The sequence below is a fragment of the Podarcis bocagei genome (assembly GCF_964188305.1).
Source record: "Podarcis bocagei genome assembly, chromosome: 8".
Lineage (NCBI taxonomy): Eukaryota > Metazoa > Chordata > Lepidosauria > Squamata > Lacertidae > Podarcis > Podarcis bocagei.
This window is the reverse complement of record NC_138133.1, coordinates 89,055,459-89,076,273: the sequence shown is the minus strand read 5'-3', so window position 1 is coordinate 89,076,273 and position 20,815 is coordinate 89,055,459. Positions and strand designations below refer to the sequence as shown.

General features: G+C 47.3%; 1 protein-coding gene across 9 annotated transcripts in view; it reads right to left on the bottom strand.

The window, feature by feature from the left end:
- ADGRB1 (adhesion G protein-coupled receptor B1) overlaps nt 1-20,815 on the bottom strand; it is a 385,256-nt gene that overhangs the window by 67,822 nt on the left and 296,619 nt on the right. For all 9 annotated transcript variants that reach the window (XM_081204321.1, XM_081204325.1, XM_081204320.1 and 6 more), the window contains exons 19-20: nt 7,360-7,463; nt 1,582-1,684 (exon numbers count right to left, since the gene is read on the bottom strand). In XM_081204321.1, coding sequence (XP_081060447.1) covers nt 1,582-1,684; nt 7,360-7,463 — 207 coding nt within the window. The remainder of the gene's footprint in view (nt 1-1,581; nt 1,685-7,359; nt 7,464-20,815) is intronic.

The window sequence follows — 20,815 nt, the reverse complement described above, 5'->3', positions numbered from 1 at the left end:
TGGTGCCCCACAAGATGAATGCCTCGCAAGATGGAAAACCTGCTAGACGAAAGGGTTTTCCGTTTTGGAGGTGCTTCGCAAAACGAATTTCCTATGGGCTTGCTTCGCAAGACGAAAATGTCTTGCGAGTTCCTGCGGGGTTTTTTCCCTCCCCCCCTTTTCCCCAAGCCGCTAAGCCGCTTATCAGCTGATCCTAAGCTGCTAAGCCACTTAACAGCTGATCCGCTAAGCCGCTTATCAGCTGATCCCCTAAGCCGCTTAACAGCTGATCCCAAGCCACTAAGCTGCTTAACAGCTGATCCGCTAAGCCGCTTATCAGCTGATCCGCTAAGCCGCTAAGCCACTTATCAGGTGATCCGCTAAGCCCGCTAAGCCGCTAATAGTGCTAATCCGCTAAACCGCTCACAAGACGAAAAAACCGCAAGACGAAGAGACTCGCGGAACGGATTCTTTTCGTCTTGCGAGGCACCACTGTACTTCCATGTGCACTGTGTCCTTTCTAGGCTCCCAAGTTGCAGTCTGGCCATGCACAGTTAGGATGGGGATGTTGCGTCCTACAGAGCAGGGCCAGGACTAGAAAAGTCTGATAGTCCTGTCAAGGCTAGTGGTAGTCCAAATTTGGTAGTCCAGTCCAGGTTGGTGCTGCCAGATCCAGCATACATCTCCTCCTCCGCAGTTGCCCAACTGCCCTGCTTTTTGACAGCCCTAGAATATTTTGGTTGGACCCGATCCAACTTGGGGCGATTTGGAGCTACCTCAACATATTTCAGCCAAATCCCACATGGGCCCACATGGGCCCAGTTCAGTTTGAAATCCAGGCACAGCACAGCCCTGATATTCACCACCATCTCCATTATTGCAGACACTCCCCAGGCCTTGAATCTGCATCAACTTAAGGACTGCTTTGCAAGATCATTTCCCCTCTTTTTCTTCTTTTGTTTGTGTGTCCACAATAGCTATTGTTGAAAGGTATGCCATTAAAGTACATGGAGGTTCGATTGAGCTCTAATGGCTCATAGACCTTCTCCAAGTTTCTCCAAAACGTGCTTAAAAGCCATTCAAAAGCTTCCACAACATTTGGAATATGCTCCCTCCTATTTACCTACCTAGGCAATGCGTGTGGGTTAGGGTTTCTTAATTAAGGTCAGCAACTGGCTCCAGGCTTGGTGTATGAAAGGGGTGCTATGGAAGAGCAGAACATTTATTAAGTGGAACATTCTCCTCTGCCTCCCTTTGGTCAATCTGTCTTTTTGAATTTGAGAGATAAAAACCACTGAACCTCGCAAACTGGTCCTGTTCTTGCAGGAAAGTGCCAAGGGGACTGGGGCGGTGGGAGTCAGAGAGAGCTAACTCTAGGCAGAAACTCAAAATGCATCACAGCTGAAGTCTTTCTCCTTATTCTTCTTAGAAACAGTAAAGATGCTCCCCGGATTCTCAAAGGTGATACATGTGTAATTTTACCATTCAGTGGTACGTTCAGAGAACGAAATAATGAGCTGAAGGAAAGCAAATGAATGTCTCTCCCTGGGAGTTCAGCTATCGTAACAGCAGCAACAACAAAAAACCTGGGCAAATTCCTACCTTATTCCGGGTCTGGGTTTGCCCAATCAGGATGAGAGCATTGGAAGATATGATGGAGAGGCAGAAGTTGATAAGGATGACGGAACGTTCGGAACGGATGTACCTACAGAAGACGAAGAAAAAGGTAGACGGAAGGACAGAGCCTTAGATCCATGATCTGCAAATTGTCAAAAGGCTGGTCATGGGAATGGGGAAATCTGCCAAATTCAATTTCAATCAATGCCCCATTTTTCTGATCCTAAATTCTCCACATTTTTTTTGAAAAAGGACCTCGTGAAAATCCTTCTAGTGAGAACTTCTCCTTGTGCACATTTTGTACGCACCTTTACATGGTATATACTTTCTTGGAAAACCGTTTTCCCTAATGCAATGCAGTTTAATGCACACTGTGCCCTAGCTAGTACATGCATTTCTGCACACATTACTAGGCTGGAACACTGCACTACAGAATTTGAAGAAATGTGAATTTTGGAAGAAGCCTGTGTTTCAGTCTGCATATCATATTGGAAAGTGGAAACGAGGTTGTTATACCTTTAGATGATGAACTGAATTGAATTCCCCTGCACCATCTCTGGCTGTGACCCTCATGGGACCTGTTAGCTTACAGACCCAATTCAAGGTGGCACTGGATTAAGCCACAGAGCCTAGGGCTTGCCGATCAGAAGGTCGGTGGTTCGAATCCCCGCGATGGGGTGAGCTCCCGTTGCTCGGTCCCTGCTCCTGCTAACCTAGCAGTTCGAAAGCATGTCAAAGTGCAAGTAGATAAAGAGGTACCACTCCGGCGGGAAGGTAAACGGCATTTCCGTGCGCTGCTCTGGTTCGCCAGAAGCGGCTTAGTTCTTCTGGCCACATGACCCGGAAGCTGTATGCCAGCTCCCTTGGCCAATAAAGCGAGATGAGCGCCACAACCCCATAGATGTCCGCGACTGGACCTAATGGTCAGGGGTCCCTTTACCTTTAACTTAAACAAGGACCATCTCTCTCCTTCCTTACAGACACACCCAGAGATTAAGATAGGCAGAGGGTGCCTGCTTGGTAGGTTTGCTGCCTTCCATAGCATTGTGGCTGGCAGCTTAGGGGAGAGTTCTCTCTGAGGCAACCCCCAAAATGTGGAATGCACCAACAGCGAGGAGGCAAGGTGGCACGTTCCTGTTTTGTCTCAAGCAGCGAAGTGGGAGGTGCCACCTCTGGATATAGAGGACCTCATCTTGGTTTCAAGGCACAATGCTGGATGATTTTCAGTTCCTTTCAAGCCCCACATTTCTGTTTGTTCTGTCCTACTAAGGGTTGGCAGCTGGTGGACCTCGGGCCAAATCCGGCTGAAGGAAAGCAGCCAGCTGGTCTACCAACTCAAGGAAGTTGTTCCTGATACTGGCTTGAGTTGACAGCTGCTGCTGCCGCCACCACCACCACAAAATTATAGCCAGTGTAATTTCAGCAAGACTTCAAGGAGGAGAGGGAACGGAAACTGCACAGTTGTGCCATGTCGTGCTTTTTTGGGGCAAACAGACAGAGGGAGCTGCCACAGCACAGGAAGGCTGGGGCAAACTGACTCCTTCCCCTGATGTAACCCCATAATGTCACATGGAATATATAGTGTCAAACCAGCTAAAATGGCATTATATGCAAAATCTTGTGTTTCGATTAGCTTTCTGCAGTGTGAATGTGCATGTGAATGACTTCTATGGTTGTGGATCATATTCAATGCTCTGTGGGCACAGTTATGCAGGTGTAACGGGACTTCTGTTTCCTCTCCTCTCCCTACTCTTCCTTAACCCTCCAGAAATGATTCTGTGGGTGCGCAGGAAGCTGGAGGGGGCCAGATAACAGGAAGAGGAAGCTCCATTTACACATGAAACCCATTGCACCAGCAGAGCTGCAGTACTGGATAGAGCCCGACCTTATTATTATGTGCATCAATGACATGTTGCTTGCAAAACAACAATAAAGTAACAGTCTGGAGGCCCCCGTAATTGGAAGCAAATTATCTATATTTTGTTATACAGTGGTACCTCTGGATACGAACGGGATCCATTCCAGAGCCGTGTTCGCATCCTGAAGTAAACACAACCCATGTCTGCGCGTCTGCGCATGCATGGGTCATGATTTGCTGCTTCCGCACATGCGCTTGACATCATTTTGACCGCCTGTGCATCCGCAAACGGTGAAACCCGGAAGCGGAGTGCAACCCGAAAGCGCTCAACCTGAAGCAACTTCAACCCAAGGTATGACTGTACTGAAAAAAAAGGACTTTTGTAAGTTAAAGGTAAAGGGACCCCTGACCATTGGGTCCAGTCGTGGCCGACTCTGGGGTTGCTCATCTCACTTTATTGCCCGAAGGAGCCGAGGGAGCCGTCGTACAGCTTCCGGGTCATGTGGCCAGCAGGACTAAGCCACTTCTGGTGAACCAGAGCAGTGCACGGAAACGCCGTTTACCTTCCCGCCGTAGCGATACCTATTTATCTACTTGCACTTTGATGTGCTTTCAAACTGCTAGGTTGGCAGGAGCAGGGACCGAGCAACGGGAGCTCACCCCGTCGCGGGGATTTGAACCGCCGACCTTCTGATCGGCAAGTCCTAGGCCCTGTGGTTTAACCCACAGCACCACCCACGTCCCTCCTTTGTAAGTTAGACAGCGATTAAGTAAGCCACCCAGAGTGGCTCGGGAAACCCAGCCAGATTGGTGGGTGTGGTCGTCTTCTTCTTCTTCTTCTTCTTCTTCTTCTTCTTCTTCTTCTTCTTCTTCTTCTTCTTCTTCTTCTTCTTCTCCTCCTCCTCCTCCTCCTCCTCCTCCTCCTCCTCCTCCTCCTCCAGTGCATAGTTAAACTATGGAACTCATTCCCACAGGAGGCAGTGGTGACCACCAACCTTTTTAAAAAGATTAGACAAATTCATGGAGAGGGCTATCAATGGCTACAGGGCACAATGGCTCTGCCCTGTCTCCACAGCTGGAGACAGCAACACTTCTGAATTCCAGTTCCTGGAAACCACGTGAGGGGAGAGACCTCTTGTGGCAGAATCCTGCTTGCTGGTTGGCCACCATGAGAATAGGATGCTGGACCAGTTGGGCCATTGGCCTGATCCAGCAGGGACTTTTTATGTTACTGGGTTTCGGCTTGGCTTGCTGGGTCCCATGTGATTCACCATTCCAAATGAAACCATTACCCTACCTAGATGTACAATGGATCTAGACACACATGAATGCGCGCGCGCGCACACACACACACACACACACACACACACACACACACACAGGAATCCACTCCCCATCCCCCACCCCCAAAGATCCTTGCCTCTCTGCTGCCTCTCTGCTATTTGTCACTGCTGGAAGCATGTCCGCGGTCCCCTGGGTCTGGACATAGATCAATCCGAAGAAATGGTGTCAGCGGGTTAAGCTTCCCGCTGGCTGTAAGCCTAGAGGAGGCTGCAAAGTGGCAAAGGCTGCAAAACCTCGGATTATTAAAATGTGAGATTGTAGCTCAGCCAGCCAGCGGCCAGTTGCAACTAGGATCCAGGGCAGTGACAGATGCGTGCTGCTCTGAGCTGGAAGCCCTCGGAAATATTGGCTGCGGAACTGAAGAAGGGGTGAAAAAAAGCCCCACTCCTGGTTCACTGTGTTCCTCTTCTGTTTGCTTCATGGAATAATAAGCTGTCCTTGGTCCACGTGGCTCGGTAATGTCTACGCTGCTTGGCAGTGGACATGCCCTGGAAATGCCAGCGATAGAACCTTGGACCTTTGATGCGCAAAGCAGATGCTCTACCACTGAGCTATGCCTCTTCCCAATGGCAATGATGCTTTTGAACTGCTAGGTTGGCAGGAGCTGGGACCGAGCAACGGGAGCTCACCCTGTTGCGGGGATTCGAACTGCCAACCTTCTGATCTGCAAGTCCTAGGCTCTGTGGTTTAACCCACAGCGCCACCCGTGTTCCTCTTCCCTCACTCCTACTTTAGCTTTATTCAGAACACGATCAGTATTAAAGCTTTATTGCCAACCATGGGCCTGATCCATTCGGTGCTGGGAGTTCATAGGGTATCCAAAGCTACACACACCTGCTCTACAACCGAGGTAGAGCCCTAGGCAACACACTGCACAACTGGTTTTGCAGTCTTGGACAATCCAGTCATTCAAACCTAGACAATTAGCTGATCATTGTTGTTTAGTCATTTAGTCGTGTCCGATTCTTCGTGACCCCATGGACCAGACTACACCAGGCACTCCTGTCTTCCACTTCCACTGTCAAACTCATGCTGGTAGCTTCAAGAACACTGTCCAACCATCTTATTCTCTGTTGTCCCCTTCTCCTTGAGCCCTCCATCTTTCCCAACATCAGGGTTTTTTCCAGGGAGTCTTCTCTTCTCATGAGGTGGCCAAAGTCTTGGAGCCTCAGCTTCAGGATTTGTCCTTCCAGTGAGCACTCAGGGCTGATTTCCTTCAGAATGGAGAGGTTTGATCTTCTTGCAGTCCATGGGACTCTCAAGAGTCTCCTTCAGCACCATAATTCAAAAGCACCAATTCTTCGGCGATCAGCCTTCTTTATAGAATCATAGAATCATAGAATCCTAGAGTTGGAAGAGACCACAAGGGCCATCGAGTCCAACCCCCTGCCAAGCAGGAAACACCATCAGAGTACTCCTGACATATGGTTGTCAAGCCTCTGCTTAAAGACCTCCACCACACTCCTTGGCAGCAAATTCCACTGTCGAACAGCTCTTACTGTCAGGAAGTTCTTCCTAATGTTTAGGTGGAATCTTCTTTCTTGTAGTTTGGATCCATTGCTCCGTGTCCGCTTCTCTGGAGCAGCAGAAAACAACCTTTCTCCCTCCTCTATATGGCATCCTTTTATATATTTGAACATGGCTATCATATCACCCCTTAACCTCCTCTTCTCCAGGCTAAACATGCCCAGCTCCCTTAGCCGTTCCTCATAAGGCATCGTTTCCAGGCCTTGGACCATTTTGGTTGCCCTCCTCTGGACACGTTCCAGTTTGTCAGTGTCCTTCTTGAACTGTGGTGCCCAGAACTGGACACAGTACTCCAGGTGAGGTCTGACCAGAGCAGAATACAGTGGCACTATTACTTCCCTTGATCTAGATGCTATACTCCTATTGATGCAGCCCAGAATTGCATTGGCTTTTTTAGCTGCCGCGTCACACTGTTGGCTCATGTCAAGTTTGTGGTCAACCAAGACTCCTAGATCCTTTTCACATGTACTGCTCTCAAGCCAGGTGTCCCCCATCTTGTATTTGTGCCTCTCATTTTTTTTGCCCAAGTGCAATACTTTACATTTCTCCCTGTTAAAATTCATCTTGTTTGTTTTTGCCCAGTTCTCTAATCTGTCAAGGTCCAGCTCTCACTTCCATACATCACTCTTGGGAAAACCATAGCTTTAACTGTACGGACCTTGATCCACTGATCATTAGAGATGAATAAATAAATAAAAGAATATGAATATCTGTATGGGTGTTGTTTTTTTACTCCCCTTTTTGGTGGAGTATAAATTGGCACTCTAGTTAAGGCTAGGGAAATTTCTCAGGGAGGTTACAAACACACCGACAATTGTCTCGCGATGCACAGTAGACCTCATGACTTCCAAATGCCTTCTTATCTCTCCCAGTATTTAAGAGAATGCATAAATGAATTACTGCAGAGCATTAGAGTGTGCTGTAGACATCGCTAGGAATGATGAAATGTAACTATAGATTTATGGTTTCAGACAGAGATACAAATATGCAAATGAGAATACATATTTATGAATGGAGGAGAGTAAAACCTTTACCTCCAGACTGAGATGTAGATGATTATCAAAAGCAAGAGAGTCAAGGAAGACACTCCACAGCCTACGATTAGCGTGACCGAAGGGACGAGCACCTTTTCTGTGTTCTGAAAGAGAGGAAATAAAAACCATGAGTATACTTGAAAGAGCAGGTGACCTACATTCTGCAAGATATTTCCTGGTGCTGATGTGGTAATAATAATTCAACACGCGTGATTTCTGACCTGGATATTGTAATTCTGATTCTGCAGACATTAATCCCAAACTCTCCTTCTGTCTGATTCTGTCTGATTTACCTTCTTTCAGGGAGGGGGAAAAGCTATTTTGTGGTCAGCATGCACAAAGTTAGTCAGAAGGGGTAGTAGCTGGATGCAGAAACTCACGGGCAAACCTAGTTGAAAAACAATCACACAACCAAATGAAATCAGTGGTAGGTCTGCTTTGAGGAGTTCATTGCTTACCAAGGGTTTCTAGAAGAAAGGATATTCTACATACTCCTTGGAGATTCTACAAACATATGGGTGATAGGAAAGCTGGAAATCCCATAGACATAAAATGATAGGCTCCACACACTCCTAGAATTCTTTATTCAGAAATTCACCGATCATTCTTTTGAGAAGAGTTGAAGTGGCCAGAGAGAGACCTTTTAGATAACTGCATCATTCTCGTTCACAGAAGAACTCCAACTCAACCAAGGGGAAAAATCAACACGTTTGTAATGGGCTACACAATGTCAGGATGATTTCTATGCATGCAGCAGCCATCATGGATGTGACAGAGCTTTAACATCCGATGTGACTCCGTTAGTGGAGTCTATTCACCTATTCAGCTGCAAGTCACCGAGCAATAACTGCATAAACGATGCGTGTGGAAATCATGGAATCACAGACGTGGAAGGACCTCAAAAGTCTATGAGTCAAATTCACCTGCCAATGCAGGAAGTCAACTGAAAGGTGGACAACCAGCCTTGCTTAAAAACGTCAAACAGGGAGCAGAAGCAAAGCTAGGCATTACTGAGCACCTGCCAAGGCCCATTTATTTATTTTGTCGCATTTATACCCAATATTTTTTCTCCAAGGAGCTCGAGGTGAGCAACAGAGGTTCTCGCTCCTCCTCATTTAATCCCCACAACAATAACCCTGTGAGAGAGGTTAGGCAGAGAGGCAGACCTGGCCCAAGGTCACCCAGTGAGCTTCATGGCCAAGTAGGGATTTGAACCCTAGTCTCTCAGGTCCTAGTCCAGCACTAGCCACTAGACCGCACTGGCTTCCCTGCAGGGACGGCGCTTCTCATCCTCTTTGCTGCATCTGCCTCCTGCCTCCAAGCACCCAAGCCATGGCTAGAGTGAGAAAAGGCAGCAACATCTGCCTCATGTTCTCCATCAGAGGCTGGAGTGGACCCAAAGGAAGAGGGGAAGTGACTGGCATGTTCAAGTCTTTTTCAAACTTTTTATCAGAACCTCAAATGGAAGACACATTCAAAAAAATGTGTACTGGGTTTCCAGGAAGATTTCCAACTGAGCAGTGCAACCTTTCGCTCTTCTCACGGCCAGAAAAAGAAGAAGAAGAGAAAAATACATTCCGTGGGTATAACAAAGCAAACTCGCTCACAGCTGTGCCTCCCTGACCAGCTTAAACAACCAGCTTAAACAAGGCTTATGATATGAGACTTAAGGAGCTAAACTCTTAAGACTTAAGCTTAGGAGACTGAGGGGTGACGTGATTGTGGTGCAGATTCATGGCATGTGGAAAAGCTGTGAGACGGAGGGAATGCTCTGGCCTTCACAAAACTCGAAGGGGGCTGGAGCAATCTGTGGTTTTCTCTCTCCCCCCCCCCCAGTTTAAATGCTTTATTGAAATACATAGATAACATACACAATGTGCCAAGATGAAAACAATCATAAATCTTAATATGTTTACAAAAAACAGATTTAAATTAAATTTATACAATCTCTTTTTTTCCTATCTTTTTTGCTAACATAGAATAGACTTCCTATCATTTCCCAATGCATATAACATTTCTGGTGATGAATGTACTTATCATTATTACCTTACTCTTTCTGTACTTTCTAATACCTTCTTACAACAATTCGTACCTTTTTACTTGTTTCTTAACAGTTCGTTTAGACAAGGGTCATTCAGACGCTGCTGTTGACATTGTACCACTGTTATTATTCTGTAGATCTCCCTTGTACACATCCCATTCCTGAATAAATAATTGTGTTGTATTACCTCTTAGTCTGTTAGTCAATTGCACCATTTCCGCATGTTCCAGTAATTTGCACTGCCACTCTGATATGGAATTGGAAAGGGGGGAAAGTTCCAGCCATATCAGAGCGGGGGCTGGAATAATCTGGGTTAACTAACCTGTGACCCTCCAGCTCATCATAACTGACTATTGCTCATGCTGGTTGTGGCTGATGAGAGTGTATGGGTGTGCACTTTTTTTTTGGGGGGGGGGATGAAATGAAATTGACAGAGAATGGGTCCCAGCATGGTGTGGCTTCCTCTCTCGTGCTCAGGAGGACCAGCCACTGTATTGCACTATGGCCAGCACTGTGCCTAACCTCCCTTGTGTGGCGATCACACAGGGTCCCCGGACGTTTCACCGTCGATCCCTGTGCCACCACTTTATTTCTCACTGCCACCACCCAGGCCCTACCTGGTACAATACTGAGTCCAGTCAGGGTTCAATTGGAACATAAACTTCTGCATATTTATTGCAGTTTAACAAGCGTGTGGTTTCATAAACGGTATCGGTCAATTACAATCATGGGTTGCCTATCCAGACCTATAACTTCTGCTACCTGCTCTCACTCACTAAACCACCTCTCAGATATTTACTTGTCTGCCTAGCCCCTAACTGTTCCTAACTCAGCCTATTTCGTTACACTAGCTCAACCTACCCACAACTCTAGCCCAATTCACTCCCACTCCAACCAACTACCCAACTCCCGACGAACTCCTCAATGAACTCATACCGAACACCCCCCAGAGCTTCTCCCAGAGCTGGTTTTATAGTCCCTCTGACTCCACCCCCTGGGTTTTAATTGGGTAACCTGTTTAACTATTTCACCTCCAGCACTCTCATGTTAATGTTACACCTTGCCCCCTAAACACTGAGGGGGCCTGGCCCCCTGCCAGCTGATATTGGGGGCCATATACACCTCCACCCCTAGGAGTTGGCACACCTGCTCTCCAGTTTCCTGCTTTACTTTTTGTTCCTTTCACAGCCAACTTACAACTCTTCGTCTTTGTCTAAGTTCCAGCTAGTTAACTCACACAGATCCACTTTCCTTTGTTCCTGTTAATGGCTCATCACCCAGCCTATCGCCTCAACAGAGAAAGCTGGCCTGCATTTTAACACTCGCTGGATCCAAGGGTTCAAAAGGTCTATGCATACAGACCACTTCTCCCCCCTCATCTCAGACTCTGTTGTTTTGATCAAGAATATAAGAAGAGACCCCTGGATTAGGCCAATGACCCACATAGCTCAGCATCCTATTCTCACAGTAGCCACCTGGATGCTCCTGTGATAAGAATTTTAAAGTCTAATAAATGTTCATACATATACCAACCAAGCATGTACAGTGGTGCCTCGCAAGACGAAATTAATTCGTTCTGCGAGTTTTTTCGTCTAGCGAATTTTTCGTCTTGCGAAGCACGGTGTCGGAAAAGTTTTGGAAAAGCTTCAAAAATCACCCAAAACCTCAAAAAAGGCTACCACACCGCGTTCTATGAGTTGCTCCTCGAAGTCAAGTCGCAACTGTATTAACGGTGTTAAGAAAAAGGAAACCAACTTGCAAGATGTTTTCGTCTTGCGAAGCAAGCCCATAGGGAAATTCGTCTTGCGAAGCAGCTCAAAAACTGCAAAACCCTTTCGTCTAGCGAGTTTTTTTGTCTTGCGAGGCATTCGTCTTGCGGGGCACCACTGTACATAGATCAGCAAAGGAAGACCGACCTGAAACCATTTTTGATTCCCAAAGTGACCAAATGTTTTCTCTGCAAGGTCAAAGGAAAATGGAAAAGCCTCCCCATTGTCCTTTCCTTCACAGATCCTGTCTTAAGGGCACATTTAAGATATGAATAGGGTGTGAGCCTGTGACCTGGCCCAGGAACTAAGTATTTATCATTACAAAAGACTGGCCAGGCTCCCCAGGGTATCCAATCAAGTAAGCATTTAACAGGTAAGCTGCCAGACAGGAGATAAACAACAACAGGAGATAACAACACACTCAGATTTCTGCTGTTGACCGCCCTTTCTGTGATGTAGGTATGATGTGTCTGGGGGGTGATCTTGAACTCCAGGGTGGGCAATTTAACATGTCTATATAAGGGCAGGCACACCTTGGTTCTGGTTCCTCCTTCTTTCCTGCGTGTGAGGGGAGCACCCTGTTACAACAGATGATTAAAGATCAGGCTTAATAGCTGCTTTGCTTCTCAATATTCTCAACTGGGATATTTGCTTCTCAATATTCTCTGGTTGGCCTCTGTTATTTTCTCCTACCAGTAGGGAACCTATGTAAAGCAGGTTCTGAGCACAACACCATTCTCCCCACTTCACAGCAACTGGTATTCAGGGACATTACTGCCTTCAAGCATGGTGGCAGAGGATTGCCACCATAGCTGTTAGCCAGCAACAGCCAATAGATCAAGCAGTTCGTACTTTCTACTTAAAATCAATAAATGCATCAGTTTGGAGATTCTACTGTTTGACCTCTCCGAAGCCCAGGAGGAGCAATAGCAACAAAACATGACCTCTGTTTACAACGGAGTAGCTCATCTTCCTTGGCACATGAGATCCTGGGCTCATGCGCCACCTCATTCTCTTACCACTGTGCGTTAGCACTGCCAGGTTACTTCAAAGTGCACTAGCAGGGAAAGAGAGCGGGGGGCACCTCTTTGTGTCTCCCTCCCCCAGTTCATATGATGCTCTAAGAATGGGGAGAGAAGCGTGGGGGCTTTCAATCAATGCTTCCAACTAGGGTGGAAGTAATGGCTGCTGCTGCTGCTCCTGCCTGGGGGCTGAGAGCTGTCTCTGCTCTTAAATAACCTGCCTGGGAGCAGAGAAAGATGTTCGGCTTTCCCCTCCCCATCTTTCCCCTCGCCTTCCTTTTCTTCTGCATTGCCCTGCTTGCTTTCCTCACCCTCTATTCTAAGCCATTTTTTATTTATTTGCTCCCGGATCTCAGTTCTTTTCTTCCTTTGCAACGCTCTCTCCATCCCCCTCCCTCCACCAGTGCATGGAAGATGGGAACTCACATGGAAGATGCAGCAAGCTTGTTTTTGTGGGAATGTTCAGGGATGCAAGAGAGGATATATTGTTTGATTATATCCTTTTCCAACTTCTGTAAACAAATTCACAATTTAGCAGAGTAACACCCCCCTTTTTAAACTCGCAGCGGATGCGTTTGCTCAGGCTCGCTAAAGTCTCTATAATAACTGTTCTGGTATTTTCCCCTTACATCGGCTCTGGATCCATTCCAGTCCGGCTTCCGCGCTGGTCATGGGACCGAGACGGCTCTGGTCGCCCTAACAGATGATCTTCGTAGACAGCTGGATCGAGGCGGGTCGGGGCTGCTGATTCTTCTAGATCTGTCAGCAGCTTTCGACATGGTTGATCACGAACTTCTGGACCACCGCCTCGCCGACGTGGGGATCCAGGGCACAGTCCTTCAATGGCTGCGCTCGTTTCTCTCTGGTCGGGGACAGAGGGTGGCGCTTGGGGGGGGAACTGTCATCCCGCCACTCCTTGGTGTGTGGAGTGCCTCAGGGTGCGATTCTCTCCCCGATGCTTTTTAACATCTTTATGCGCCCCCTCGCCCAGCTTGTCCGGAGTTTTGGGCTGGGCTGCCATCAGTATGCTGATGACACCCAACTCTATCTGTTGATGGATGGCCATCCTGACTCGGCCCCAGATACACTGATCAGATGCTTGGAAGCTGTGGCTGGATGGTTACGTGGGAGCCGGTTGAAGTTAAATCCTTCGAAGACAGAGGTCCTCTGGCTGGGACGGGACGATATGGGATTGAGGGGGCAACTCCCATCTCTTGCGGGGGTGCAATTAGTGCCAGCACCGTCCGTTAAGAGTTTGGGTGTAATCTTCGATACCTCCCTCTCCATGGAGGCGCAGATTGCAGCTATAACAAAGGCGGCATTTTTTCATCTCCGCCAAGCTAAGCAGTTGGCTCCTTACCTCTCTCGCCCTGACCTAGCCACTGTGATCCACGCGACGGTCACCTCCAGACTGGATTATTGTAACTCGCTCTACGTGGGGCTGCCCTTGAGACTGACCCAGAAACTCCAGCGGGTGCAGAATGCCGCAGCGAGACTCCTTACGGGGTCTTCGCTGCGGGATCACATTCATCCGGTGCTATACCAGCTGCACTGGCTCCCGGTGGAGTACAGGATCAGGTTTAAGGTGCTGGTTTTAACCTTCAAAGCCCTACACGGCCTAGGACCCTCGTATCTACGGGACCGCCTCTCCTGGTATGCCCCACAGAGGAACTTACGGTCCTCAAATAAAAACATCTTGAAGGTCCCAGGCCACAGAGAGGTTAGGCTGGCCTCAACTAGAGCCAGGGCTTTTTCGGCTGCGGCTCCAACCTGGTGGAACGCTCTGTCACAAGAGACAAGGGCCCTGCAGGACTTGACATCTTTCCGCAGGGCCTGCAAGACAGAGCTGTTCCACCAGGCCTTTGGTTAGGGCACAGCCTGACTCCCTCCTTTGGCAATCTTTACAATACTTTAGTTTATGGTTGCCATCAATTTTGATTTTAATTAATTCTTATGATGTTTTATAATGTTGCACTATTTTAGTGTTGTTAGCCGCCCTGAGCCCGGCTTCGGCTGGGGAGGGCGGGATATAAATAAAATTTATTATTATTATTATTATTATTATTACTCCCTCATAAAAGATAAGACACTACGCAGTCTTCTATAAAAGCATAAAAAGAGTTTACTCATATTCTGTTCACAGTCAGATCCCAGAAGGCAGACTTAGCTTAGAAAAGTAACATACGCCTGGAAACTGTCTCATAAGGAGACAGTCCCTCTGTCCTCTTTTGGCTGGAGGCCAAGAGAGCATCTTTGGCTAAGCAGATGTTTCTTCTTCGATGCATGTAGTCAAAGAGAGAGAGATGGCTGCCCTGCCCTGTGCTTTTGTTGTTACCTGCACAGGTGAGGCCACGCCCACCTCTAGTCACATGCAGAGGAAGTCTGTCCCAGCCCAGAAGGAAACAGGAAGTTTACCTGCTGGCTGGACAAATATTCCTCCCCATGTTCACTCTAGGTATGTTGTACTTGACGGCTCTTGTGTTTCACATCCTACAGTTTTCTCCCGCTCTGGAGGGTAGGACCCAACCAATGGTTTCAAGTTACAAGAAAGGATGTTCCAACTAAACACCAGGAAGAACTTTCTGATAGTAAGAGCTGTTTCACAGTGTAATGGTCTTCTGCAGGAGGTGGTGGACTCTCCTTCCTTGCAGGTTTTAAGATTCCTGCACTGCAGGGGGTTGGACTAGATCAGTGTTTCCCAACCTTTTTTGGGCAAAGGCACACTTGTTTCATGAAAAAAATCTCGAGGCACACCACCATTAGAAAATGTTTAAAAAATTAACTCTGTGCCTATATTGACTATATATAAAGTAACTCTCTTTAATAGGAATCAATGAAGGCATATTCTACATATGTAGCTGAAATAGTCGAAAAAATTCTGAGTTGTAAGAATGGGCTTGTATCATGCCAGATGGGGAAAGGTCACTTTTTACTTATGTAAAAAAAAAATAAAAAATAGTAACAGCATAGAAGGTAATGGTTAGGCTAGCATCCCTCTTCCAAATATGCTAGGTTTTTATTTGCAGGGACTGTTCTACATGGGAAAGCATTCAGCACTGTCATTCTCCCATCTGCCATCTGAATTGGTACTATTCTGGGTCAACTTACTCTGCTGCATGTGTAGATGAAAATGGCACCAAGTGTGGGGGAGGGGGCAGAACAGGTTTCAGATACAGGATATTAAGCATACACGTACTTCAGATTGAACTGGTTGCTTGCTTTGCAAGTTTTCATTTCCCAAATGACTGCCTTGGCAAGCGCAATACCTACCAGGCTCAACGCCGGTCTCGCGCTGCCGCTTCCCGCGCTCTCAAGGACCCGGGAGGAGGAAGGCGTGAAGGGAATCCGAAGGCGCGAAAACCTCGCGCATGCGCAGGCCTTCCGCCTGCGACAGCCCAGTAGGCCGGCCGAAGCGAGCGGCGATGGGATGTGGGAGGGAGCTCGCTCGCCGCCCCGCGTGTGCCTATGTGGGGCACGTTACAGCCCCGTGACGTCAGCGCCACGCAGGCAGCCAGGCAGGCAGACGGCGAGAGCCCCGCGCTGGGCGGCCTCTCCTCGCCGCCGCCGCCCCGCCTCTCGCCGCCCGACTCGCCCGCCTCCCTCCCACGGCACACCAGGCAACGTCTCGCGGCACACTAGTGTGCCGCGGAACACCGGTTGGGAAACACTGGACTAGATGACCCACGGGGTCCCTTCCAACTCAACAGTTCCATGATTCTATGATATTCTTCTGCTCTATGAATGCATCTACTGTATTTAGATAGTGAGAAATGCTGGTTTCTCCCCCATTGTTACTATTAGTATTATTTATACATTATTTTCTCCATTATGTGTGTGTTAAATTTACAAATTAAAAAAAATAAGAAAAGAAAAAGGGAGGGGAGAGAGAGAGAGAGAGAGAGAGAGAGAGAGAGAGAGAGAGAAAGAAAGAAAGAAAGAAAGAAAGAAAGAAAGAAAGGAGAAAGAAAGAAGCTCATGCTACTGCCAGTTTTGATGACTGCGAATCTCATTCCCCAAGAAACATAGCTGTCAACTTTTCCCTTTTCTTGTGAGGAATCCTATTCGGAATAAGGGAATTTCCCTTTAGAAAGGGAAAAGTTGACAGCTATGCCAAGAAACTTTTGGAGAATGCCTACCATTGACAGAGAAATAGGGGGAAACATTTGTGGTTTTTCTTGGTCCACAAGTAGAGCGGAAGATTTTGAGAGATCATTTGTGCACAGATTTAGCCTAAGTGTCAGGTCTTGTCACTTTCCTGAGTGGCTCTATGAGTGAAGACAGATGCAAAAATGTCTAGAGAATTGGTACTTGCTTGAAAGTGCCTTGATCATAGGAGCATGTTGCAGTAATGGAATCTTGTGGTCATCAGTGGACAGTAGCATCATAACAGCGACCCTGTGGTCAAGAACTTTCCTGTCCAGCTGTGATTCCTGCATCACAGGGGGGCTGGATGACATGACCCCAGGGGTCCCTTCCAACTCTACAATCCCGTGATTCTATTATTCTATGTACGGCCTTATCGGCCAAAGCTCATAAAAGGCACTACTAGGGAGCAATCCTACACATAGTCAGCTGGCGTAAAGCAAGCCAGTATAACTGAAGTCAGCATAAAGTTAACACCAGATCCAAACTCCAATCAGCCGTGGGGCTTCTGGAAGCTAAGCAGGTCTAAGCCTGGCAGAGGATAAACAAGCCTTTAAAGGGGCATTGGAATTACACCACCCTTTTCTCCATCTCCACCTTGTCCCCAGAATGTCTCCTTTCCAGGGCTTGCACTGGTTTAAGATTCACCAAGCTCAGCCCAACCCATAGATGGGCAGGAACCGGGGGTAGATGGCTGGTTCTCACGGCCGACTTGAGTCATAGCTCCACCCTCACCCCCATCTGGTGTTGGAAGAGATTTGAGCATGGAGGATGAGAGTTCAGGTTGGGGGGGGGCAGAGGGGGACATGTGATGGTGGATCTACAGCATACTAGACCGGCAGCAGCAGCGAGGGGGAAGGAAGGAGCTGTGGGCTGGGCTCCTCATTAGGTGCACCAACAGCAACTCAACCACCATTTTGGGATGACCAAGCTCAAATTACGGGAAAAATACGTCCTGTTCGAAATCCAAATGGGACAGGGGAAACATCTGTTGATAAACGGGACAATCCCACTTTTCCAGGGACAGTTGGCAACCCTAACTGAAATGTAAAGGTAAAGATAAAGGGACCCTTGACCATTAGGTCCAGTCGTGACCGACTCTGGGGTTGTGGCGCTCATCTTGCTTTACTGGCCGAGGGAGCCGGCGTACAGCTTCCGGGTCATGTGGCCAGCATGACTAAGCCACTTCTGGTGAACCAGAGCAGCGCATAGAAACGCTGTTTACCTTCCCACCAGAGCGGTACCTATTGATCTACTTGCACTTTGACATGCTTTCGAACTTCTAGGTTGGCAGCAACTGAAATGTATCTGTAGCTGAACTGAACAAATATTCCCACTCTCTCTCCTTGTCTTTAAATGACGCTGATTAAATAAGCATAAAAATGATTAGTCACAACTAAGGTGTCTCAAACTGCTTTGCAGCAACAAATGCAAAAAGAAGGAAGTCATCAAAATCAGATACGAAAATAGCAATAAACAGAAACTTAAATACGCATCTGGAAATACTTTTAAAAGCAACCAGACCTTCCTTTGTTCCCTGTAAAGCTTTCGGTACATTAATGGGATTGTACTGATTAATTAAAATAGTCACCATCGTCCTTGACAACACGCAGAAAGATAAAAATCCTCCTGGGCTCCCCAGGCGACGTATTTCAGAGCCCATCTCATTAAGCAAAGCTCTTAGTTTGCTCCACTAGAATGATAAGCAAAAGTCTCTTCCCTTTTGCTGCAAGAAGAGGGGCTTATCTGAAGTACCTCTAGGCATTTAGTGACTCCAGCCATGTTTGCCAGCCATGCCACTGCTACCCTTTCGGAATTAATTGGCACTTCCTGAAACAGAATGTGGACTGAATCACGGCTACCCTTCAAAGTTCTCGCTCTCCAAATGTTGTAATACATCTTGCAAAAAAAGGAGGGGAGTTGCGTAAAGATGTATGTATTTATTTATTTGCATTTATCTCCCACCTTAGGGACGCGGGTGGCGCTGTGGGTTAAACCACAGAGCCTAGGACTTGCCGATCAGAAGGCCGGCGGTTCGAATCCCTGCGACGGGGTGAGCTCCCGTTGCTCAGTCCCAGTTCCTGCCCACCTAGCAGTTTGAAAGCACCTCAAAGTGCAAGTAGATAAATAGGTACCGCTCCAGCGGGAAGGTAAATGGCGTTTCCGTGTGCTGCTCTGGTTCGCCAGAAGTGGCTTAGTCATGCTGGCCACATGACCCGGAAGCTGTACACCAGCTCCCTCGGCCAATAAAGCTAGATGAGCGCCACAACCCCAGAGTCGTCCGCGACTGGACCTAATGGTCAGGGGTCCCTTTACCTTTACATCTCCCACCTTTTTACCCAGGGCTTCACGGTTCACCCCCCCCTCCCCATTTATTTCCCACAACACCCCTCCGAGGTAGGCTAGGCTGGCAAGCAGGCAGGGGATAATTTTATTATTTATATGCCGCACATCTAACTGGGTTGCCCCAGCCACTCTGAGTAGCTTCCAGCAAAATGTAAAAAACAACAACACACAAACGCAATAAAACATCAAATAATAAAAACTTTCATATACAGCTTCAAGGCTAAGTGAGGTTGTTTGTTATTATGGTATGTACTTTTGTGTTTTTATGTTGTAAACCGCCCTGTGTTCTTCAGATGAAGGGCAGTACAGTGGTACCTGGGCAGCGCAGTGGCAGCAGGAGGACCCATTAGCTAAAATGGTGCTTCAGGTTAAGAACGGACCTCCGGAAGGAATTAAGTACTTAACCCGAGGTACCAGTGTATAGAAATTGAATGAATGAATGAATGAATGAAAACTCTGGCCTCCCAGGCCCTAATCCAACACTCTAATCACTATGTTACACTGGCTGTATTATTATTAGTGAAAATTACATTACCCAAAAAACCCTGCATCTTTTTAGGGGGATATGCTTTTTAAAAGGTGTGTGTTGGGCAAAATTGCATATGAAAGCGTATAAAGCGTGTTCTCCAATAAATGAGAGCACGTGTTGCGGTGTGGGCCACCAGGCCAGGCCTCTTGTTGCCAGGCAGGTTAATAGTTGTTGCCTGGCATCATGATTGGGTAGCCGGGTTGCTGGGGCAAATTGTATGTTGCAAATTGGGCGGGTGGGACCATAGTCTTTAAATATTGGTGCACTCTGGTTTCTCTTTCTCTTTGCAGAGTGCATCAGATCACCCGCCCGCCCGCCCTCTTTTCCGGTTGACCTTGCTTTGCCTGTCATGGGGTCGTCTGCTTTGGAGCAGGGGCCTAGTAGGAATTTTGCCATTTGGTGATTGGCTGTGCCATTTGGTTTTTGCCTACTACTCAGCAATTCGTCACAACTTGTAAGGTTGCGGTTAGGCATTGGTTATAATATGCTGGTGGTGGAGGGGTCAGGCTAGGCCTGCCCCTCCTATTGCGCTGAAGGGAATTCCATTAAAGGAATCCTGGGGCTTGCCATGATTTCGTCCAATCCCTGTTATGGGACCAGGGCCGCCCAATCCCTGTTACTGGAATCCTTGTCATAGGACCGGGCAGGCAAGCTTTCGGGGAGCTGCTGGGGTGAGCGGCGTGGGTCCGACGCTTAGCTCAAATGACCCCCAAGTTTGACTTTCCCTTCTACTGGCTACCGATCGGACCTCGGGATGTCAGTTCTGTCCCAGGCGGGGGGACAGATAGTCATAACCAATGTCTAAACAACCACTCACTGATTTTGTATTTTAATAAAGTTGTGGCCAAAATAGTGCCCAAAAACCAAAACTAAAATTACGTGTTATGTGTGAAGTTATTTGAGGGGTGGCCTGGGGACCTACACACGCAAAGAGAAATTCACACCACAGTGCTGCCTCCCCCCCCCCCCAAGGAAGCATATGCAGAAATATCGTGAGATAAATTTAAGATTTAAAATTAGGGAAGACGGAGAGAGGGACTGACATGAACCGATTAGTCCATTCCTCTAATTAGAAATGTGTGTTGAGAGGAAATGCTTTTTTAATAGAAAAAATAGGTGTTTAAATTCACATCACAATGCAAATGTTTGCTCTGCATTAAAATAAATAAATCACAGATTTAATTAATCTAGTGAAGAGACAGAACTGACTTATGGGTGAAAACAAGTGAAAGAGGCATGGACCAGAAATAGACTAATTTGCCTGTCCCAATTAGTGACTCCATCTGGAGATGGTAAACAAGCGAAAGTGGGGTGCTGAAATATAGGTCTAAGTTTTAATCTTACTCCTTCTATCTCTTGGCCTTGAGAAAGGAAAAGATTCATGCTTCCTTACTGGTGAGGGGGAAAGTTACAACTTAATATAGGCTGCATCTATGCCCTACATCTGAAACACATTTGTATAATTTAAATAGTTGCATCTCTCCTCAAGAAATATCATGGGAGCTGTAGATTGCTCAGGGTCTCCTAAAAATACTCAACACCCTTAATGAATCAAAGTTCCCATGTTTCTTTGGGGGAAGTTGTGACTTTTAAAAGATGCAAACTG